The sequence below is a fragment of the Zeugodacus cucurbitae genome, chromosome 6 (assembly GCF_028554725.1).
Source record: "Zeugodacus cucurbitae isolate PBARC_wt_2022May chromosome 6, idZeuCucr1.2, whole genome shotgun sequence".
Lineage (NCBI taxonomy): Eukaryota > Metazoa > Arthropoda > Insecta > Diptera > Tephritidae > Zeugodacus > Zeugodacus cucurbitae.
This window is the reverse complement of record NC_071671.1, coordinates 28774274-28782617: the sequence shown is the minus strand read 5'-3', so window position 1 is coordinate 28782617 and position 8344 is coordinate 28774274. Positions and strand designations below refer to the sequence as shown.

The 8344-nt window shown below is 32.8% G+C and overlaps 1 protein-coding gene across 3 annotated transcripts in view; it reads left to right on the top strand.

The window, feature by feature from the left end:
- Positions 1 to 246: 246 nt before the first annotated feature.
- LOC114805243 (integrator complex subunit 1-like) overlaps positions 247 to 8344 on the top strand; it is a 22400-nt gene continuing 14302 nt past the window's right edge. For all 3 annotated transcript variants that reach the window (XR_008472067.1, XR_008472068.1, XM_054235228.1), the window contains exons 1-2: positions 247 to 1735; positions 5205 to 6187. Coding sequence is in view for 1 of the 3 variants with exons in the window: in XM_054235228.1 (XP_054091203.1) it covers positions 427 to 1735; positions 5205 to 6187 (2292 nt within the window). In the remaining 2 variants the exon portion in view is untranslated. The remainder of the gene's footprint in view (positions 1736 to 5204; positions 6188 to 8344) is intronic.

The following is an 8344-nucleotide window of genomic DNA, read 5'->3' as shown; positions in this document are numbered from 1 at the left end:
CAAACATGCGCTTCGGCAGCTCAAACCTGCTTGCTCGACACCATTTAGCAAATGATTATAATGAAATATCAAATGTTCTATTAAAAATTAGCTAGAAACGGATACCTGTCCCGTTGCAGCCCTTATAGAGTAGATCGTTGGCAACACGTCCCCAGCCGAATGTTCTGGCAACAACGAATTTCGGTCTCTGGATAAATCTTGCAAGTTATCGATTTCGATCATCGATTCAAGTTTGTTGTTTTGTATTCTTTATTTAATCGATTAACAAGTGTCATACAGGTATTCGGTATTTTGTTAAACAAAAGGGAATATACATTAGTTTTGCTAACGAATGCTCTGCATTTTGTTAAGTTTACAATAATTGTTTTAAATTCGCCAGTGTGAAAATCGAAAATTTTTACGTCTTCCTGGGAAATTGTTTATAAAATGGATCGAAGTAAAGGTGGTAACAATTCCAGAGGTCAGAAAAAGTCATCTGGACCTATGGGAAATGAATTTTTCGCATTAGGCGCGAAAACCAGTCGGGAGGATACTAAAAAGATATCTTCATGTAAAGGAAACACAATGGTTTCTGATCGTAAGCGTGAAGCCACTACTGGCGTTGTGAACGTAAGCAAAAAAGCCAAAATAATGCGTTTTGAAGAATCATCGGGCTTCACAATACACGAATTATGGGACCAATTTGCAATTGATTGTGAAAACACGGATCTGTTTATTGCAATAAAGGAGAATTTCGATCAGTTTGATGAACATTTTTTGCGCATTATATGTGGATCAGTAAAACAACTTATGGAACCATATTCTCGCAATAAAATTGATTACGTACTTTATTTTGGTCTATTCTATCTTGCTAAACTAAGACCACATATTTTTAAGAAAGATGTCATTAGCGCTGGTCTTCTTTATATATTGCGTAGAGATGTAAATATTAAATTGAAACAAAGTTCCAATTCTCAAGCAATTGCATCTAACTTATTAACCAAAGCATACTATGATAAAAACAACTGGCCGGAACATTTAATTCGTATTTACATAGAAGATGCCATTAATGAACGAATATGGGCCGATAATGATTTTTGTATGCCATATATAAAAAATATCTGTTATGTTTTTAACACAAAAATTCCCCCAAACAACACAATGCAACTTGAAACACCAGTATTTGGAGGGTCTGTAGGGCAACAATACCGAGAAATGCAATTATGTTTAGAGGATGATTCAGGTGACGGAAGTTCTAACACTATTGAATCTATTGGCTTTGGTATTGATACAGATTCTTCTTATTTAATTTTCAATCGTTTCTCTGATATTGAAAATACGGTTGAAAAAATTGTAGTCGATGCAATAAAAGAACAGCTAAATAAGAGACAACAAACAGATTGGTATACACGAAACTTTTTAAAGTTTTTATGTTCTACAGCCGGTTTAGCCGAGGTTCGTTATCTTTGTATAACTCGACTAGAATTATGGATCCATAATGGCAAACTTGTAAAATATGCCCAGCAACTTTTATACTACATATGTTATAATATTAAAGAAAATCATATAAAGGACCACGAAGTATTGGCAATACTTGTCAAAATTAGATTAAAAACTAAACCGTCATTAAATTTTTTTATGTTTTGTATAAAAGAAATGATAACGCAACAACCTAACGTTCTCAGATTAATATTAAAGCTAGTAGTTCAGAATGAACTATCAAATACAAGGAATCCGAATAATATGGGAATGCTTGGTAAGTTAAATTATAATTAAAACAAATTATTTTTTTGTAAAATGTTCCGGGGTATAGTGTTACAGTGCCGCCATTCAAAATTCGGACACTTGGTAGTTTTCCTCGTAAAAAATATTTTAACCAAGTAGCCAAAATAAAAATAAAATAAAAAAATATTAATTTTTTTACTAAAATAAACAAATAGTGCTTAAAATAACAACGGAATAATTCCGCGATCTGAGGATAAGATTGGATAGAAGATTATTGCTGTTGTTGATGTTTTTTCCAAGATAGACGTAATTATCTACATCTTCAAAGATATGACTAAACAGTGAAAAGGGAGCCAAGACAGGAATGCGCTGACTGTTTGATGACAGCAGATATTTCGTCTTGTCCTCATTCACCACCAAACCCATTAGCCTCGCTTCTTTGTCAAACCTGGAAAAAGCAGAACTAACGATGCGGTTATTTTTTCCAATCGCCCCTATTCCCGTTGTCGTTATCGTTTTAAAACGACTTAAGAACGCCTATTTGGTATTCCTGTTGGCGTTAACGACATTTATCGAAAATAAATTGAGATTCCCCAATTTGAAACGACTATAGAAACGACATAGAAACAGTCGTTTTTTGTCGTTGCTATAATTGTGAGGGACATAGAAAACGACGCGGTTGTTTCAAGGAATATTTGATGTGAAGATGAATTTCCAAATCGGAATCAGTTTGAAATTTTAATTTCTGAAATGGAAAAATATCCTGTATATGCCAAGGACTTTAGAAAAGGGATAAATCCTTTAAATTTCGATTTTTTGGGAGGGATATTTTTTTTCTAAAAAAAAAACCTAAATCCAATCCACCGCCATCTCGCGTCCTAAATTGTTGGCATTAATAAAATTGCATTTTTATATCTAAGAGTACATTTAAGATATGAAAGGTCTTAAAATTCAAAACGAAGAAACAAATAGTACTCCAACAAGACGAGGAGTTAATAAACAGATACCCATGTCTCCTGGACCACTAGGTAGAGTAGTCGGATTAGCCAGAAGCAAGGAGCATGAGACGCTGGAAGTATAACACATTTCAGAAGAAAGTTTGGAGGACACAGATGTCACCACTACTTCTTTTAAAAAATCAAATAAAGATGGAAGACTAACATTGTTGTACGTAAGTACAATAATTACAGTGAGAACGTTGTTTAGAGTCAATAGAGAATAGCATAAAATCCATTAAGGATTGCTTTAAAAATATGTCTCGTTACATAAGAAAGAAATTTTTATATGGGAAAAGAGCGCCTTAAAGTATACTATATAAAATATGTATACAAATTTCGATAACTTTTCTTAGGCGTTACGATATACTTCAAGAATATCAATTTAGGAACGAAACGACGATAAGAACGACGACGACTTAGAAACGACTATTAAAACGACAACGACAACGGGAATAGGGCCGAATGATTTCAATATCATCGGTGTACGCCAGCAGCTGTACACTCTTTAACAACATTAAACCTCCTATATTTAGCTCGAATTATTTTGTGGGGGGATGCCAAATTTAGACATAGTTACAAAAATGCAGCTTCTTCTCGTGCTGTCGATAGCAGATTTGAAATGGAAAAAGTGTGTAAAATTTAATTGAAATCAGTTCAGTAGTTTTAGTAGATAATTCCTTACAAAAAACATGAAATTATTTACATATATATAAAGATAGTGTGAAGCTATAAAGACTTCACTGGATATAAAAAATACTTCATGTTACAAATATTTTTGAACTGTTAAAAATAATGTTTATGGTGCACAACTGAGTAAAAAAAAAAATTTTTGAATTTCGATCACTAGTTTTATTACTATCTAACATATACGTACCCGACATATCAACATGAACTCACTTCTGCATCCTACTGTAAGTTTTAATTCACACGAAACTCATGATACAAATTTTTCATTCGTGTTAAATTAAATAACATGGGAATGGTTTATTCACATGAAGTATACAATAACAGCCCTATTCTGTGCACTTTACAAATTTATAAAATATTTTTAAATTTTTGTCAAGAAATAAAGAAATAAATAAAAAATAAAACTTCAGTACTCTTAGCTTTTCCCCACACGTGTGGGAAACAAAATAATTTAAACGGAAACTGCTGATTTCTGTCCAATTATATTGAATAGAATTGAAAAATGTATTTGAATTATTCTATAACGTACGTTTTCACATGCCTTTCCATATTTGTTGCAAAATAGTTAAAAAATTAACTTCAATTTCATAATTGATGTCATCGATTGGTTACTTCTCTGCTCGCTATCTTTGGGCGCTGCTCGCCTGTCAATAATTTCACATGTGAAAGCAACAACAAAATTATCTAGTTGAATTCGCGCAGGAGAGTAAGCGGATACCTCATTAAAAATTCTATCGTCGCTTGCTGAGTGCTGCCAAATTTTGTTTTACATATATATAGACTATTCACAGTGGTAAAAATTACTCAAAGGACAATTTTTTGACAAAAATTACAACACAAATACATATTTTTGTTGTTTTTACTTTAAAATACTTTTTAATTGATTAAATGAAACATAAGGCATAGACGCAGCTCAATACAACTCAATATAGATAATAAGGTTATACTGCCTTTACTCAGTCGCCAGAGCCTCGTTAACCTCCCTAACCAAACAGGGAGTCCTGCGCGTAAATGAAGTTGATTGATAATCAGATGGCCGAGGCGATATATTCGCTTTTACATCCCAGGTCCCCCCTGGTCTTTTGCTCTCCCGCAAAGCCATAGAATACTACATAATATAATACATATACTTATGTGCATATGACCTTTATAATAAGTATATTTAAAAATATTTGGAATGCAATTTTGATTTAGTTGTTTGTTATGTTTAGCTTCAGAAAAGTTGCTTGGGGACTATGAAATCTAAATTTTGTTCTTTATTGGCAAAAATTTGCTAAGCTGTAATCGCATTCAATATACAGAAAACAGTTTCGCCAAAGCTACCCTCATTATCTTTATTTTTATACTCTCGCAATAAATTTGCTAAGAGAGTATAATAGTTTTGTTCACCTAACGATTGGTTGTAACATCTAAAACTTATCGAGTTAGGTATGGAGTTATATATGCCAAAGTGATCAAGGTGACAAGTATATTTGAAATCCGGATGTCTGTCTGTCCGTCCGTCTGTGCAAGCGATAACTTCCTTACTTGTTTTATACCAAAAAAGGGAAAAATCAACTTCTTAATATAAAACGGCTCCATAACGCGAGCCGGTATATTGTTCATATTTTTACTCTTTGTATACAAATAATGACACATGTAAAATATCTCCATTACAACAAATTCACTTTCATAACTATCCACAGCGAGAAGATTTTTACAAATTAGAAATTTGTTGAATTTGTAAAGTGAACAGAATAAGGCTGTAAGGCTGAATATATTATGCAGAACAATATACATATTACTAATTTATTAATGAAGTGTTTTCTATTTCAGCTACAATGTTTCAAACATCACCTGAGGAGTCCTCCCATTATCTTGCCGAAATCTATAAAGAATTTTTATTACAACGAGAAGATTGTTTACGCACATTAAGAGTATTTTTACGTGAATTGGTGCGTGTGCTTCGCTATGATATGAATATTGTAAAGTTCTGCAAATCAATTATGAATACTACAAGAGTTGATTTGATAGAGCAAGTTGAGCATTCTGAGTTCAAAGAAAGAATTTTTCATTCCATGGTTGATATCATTTGCCTTTGTATGCTGTTATCGGTTTCACCACAAATTCGAGAAGCCTGCATTTTATTACGCTCAAACAAAGAAATAAAAAATAATCCATTACTACTGAACTTTTATACGCAAATGTCTCAAATTCAATTGGAAGCAGTCTCTTGGATGTACGAAACGGTTCCAAATCTTTTCAAAATACAAAGTTCGGAATATAGCCAAGCACTCCACAAAATTTTACTTTTGGATAGTCCAGAGCAATATTCACGATGTGATCAATGGCCGTCAGAACCAGAGAGAGGGACACTTTTAAGAATTGTTTCAGAAACACCAGTCCTTGAAGATACACTTCTACGAATTATTCTTGTAGGCATTACTAAAGATATACCTTTGACAATACCGGAAACTATAGATATCATAATGATGGTCATTAAGAGAGCTTCATCAATGAGAATTCCTAATTATCCAGCAGTGCAAGCCAATAAGTATGATGTCATCGATTTCCTTTTCAACATGGTGGAATATCATTACCCGGAAAATATAAATTTACCAATAGATTATGTTCCACCAAAGCTAGCTATTACTATTTTATATTGGAAAGCGTGGATTATAATGCTAATGATCTCTGCTCATAATCCTTCTACTTTCGGAGCATTTTGTTGGAAGCATTATCCTACTATGAAGGCTTTAATTGAGATGTGTATCACGAATCAATTTGGTGAGCAGAGCCCTGGAAAAGAGGAACTTCAGGTAGCGTATAATATGATCAATAGTTACTTCCGTAATTACACAAATGCAAGAATAATATTAAGTGATTTAACCTAAATTAAAATCAATACAATTATTTTTATTAATATTAGTTCCGCCATGAACAACGAATTTGGGATGGGAAACGAACTGTCTAGCAAAATCAACTGACTTAGGTAAACAAATATTAATTAAAAACGGATTTAATAATTGGGACCAAAAATTGAATTGAAATGAATAAATGATAGCTGCACAGCAATATGCAGACTATTCTATTTTTTTCCAATCTTATTCATATTTGCGATAATTAAATTGCGATAAAAAAAATTTAAATAGGCTTTCGTCGCCCAGTTTTATACTAGGATATAAACATGTCTAAACATGGGTGACATAAGGCCTCGAGGATGGTAATATAATCACTTGTATGCACAAATCATCAATACGTCCAATACGTTCAGAGCCGCGAAAACTACTCCACGCCATGACAATCCTTCACCAGATTTCAATGTTTGGCAAATTTTGCGGTTCAGAACACCAATTCAATTATCAAGATAATCAGTATCGGTTAATTTTAGTTTTATTAGACCAAGTGACTTTGTTCTAGTTATCAGGTAACATTTCATAATTTTTAGCGAATTTTAAACGGGTCTAAAAAATTACTTATTTACTATTGCTCTTAGCTTCAGACCGAAACTGGGTATCGTTAACACTTTTAAATATTATTAGGGCAATAATGCTAATCGCAAATGCCCTAAAGTAGTACTGTGAAACTTTTTACGTAATTTTGTAGTAAATGACTTTTATTAGTATTCAAGCACTTAATAAAAAAAATTTTATTATAAACATATATATTGGGACTAATCATTGACTCCGCAGCGAATTCGATTTCGATACGATAAAGATTTTCGCTCGGAAATGTTCATACAATCATTGATTCCGTCGATAAACTGCTTTACCACAAAGTGAGAACGTAAAACTGTTTTATCGACCTTTATCGACAAATGACACAAATTTGATAAAGTGTCTGTGCTTTTTGCTTTGTTCCTTTAACTATTGTGAATTTTCTTCCAAAAAAATATTTAATTAGCCTCAGGCTCTTTGAGAAAATATTTTTTGCTATTTCGGGAGGCATCTTTATATCGCTTTTAAACAACTTTAATTTATTTTGGTTAGTCTGTTTTTGTCTCTTGTCTCTAAAATACCCATTTAAAACATAATTTGTCCGTCATCAGTAATGATTTACATAAAAACTTCCAAATGGTTTATTTCTTTTACATTTCCGCAACTCACTCATCAACGGATAGATTTCGACCAAAATTTTCGATTTTGCTGATTTAATAATTAGCTTCGATTTCGATTAGCGACATCTAGTTCTGAGTTCAATGTGATCGTAAATTTTATTTTCGATATGGTTTCAACGTCACCGACGTAAAATTTTTCGATCTAATCGGACTATTTTTCGATCGAAACGTATTCAATGTTAGGCCCATTAATTAGTTTTTAAAGGAAATATTCTTGTATTGTGGGGAATGGGTTTCACCTTGTATTAGTGATGAGCGATATTTCACTACCGGTGATTTTTTCACTGTGATTGAAAAATCGCTTATAGCAACAGCGATCTATTTTTCTAAATATCAGTGATTTAAAATCGCTATTGCAGTTAAGTAATTTGAGTTCGATCACAGTAGCTATAGAGAAGTTCAGTGCTTTTGTTCGATCACAGTACATATAGGTGTTCAGTAATTCTAATTCGATCACTATAGCAATAACAGTTCAATAATTCTAATTCGATCACTGTAGCAAAAGCAGTTCAGTGATTCTAATTCGATCACTGTAGCAATAGCAGTTCAGTGATTCTAATTCGATCACTGTAACAGTATCAGTTCGAAAGTAGCAATCACTGTTCAGTAACAGTATCAGTTTTAAAGGAGCAATCACTGTTTAGTAACAATATCAGTTCGAAAGTAGCAATCACTGTTTAGTAACAATATCAGTTCGAAAGTAGCAATCACTGTTCAGTACCAGTATCAGTTCGAAAGGAGCAATCACTGTTTAGTAACAATATCAGTTCGAAAGTAGCAATCACTGTTCGGTGGTCACAGTAGAAATTTTAGTTTTGATTTCGATAATTTTGGATACGGTGATTACAAAAGCAGTTAA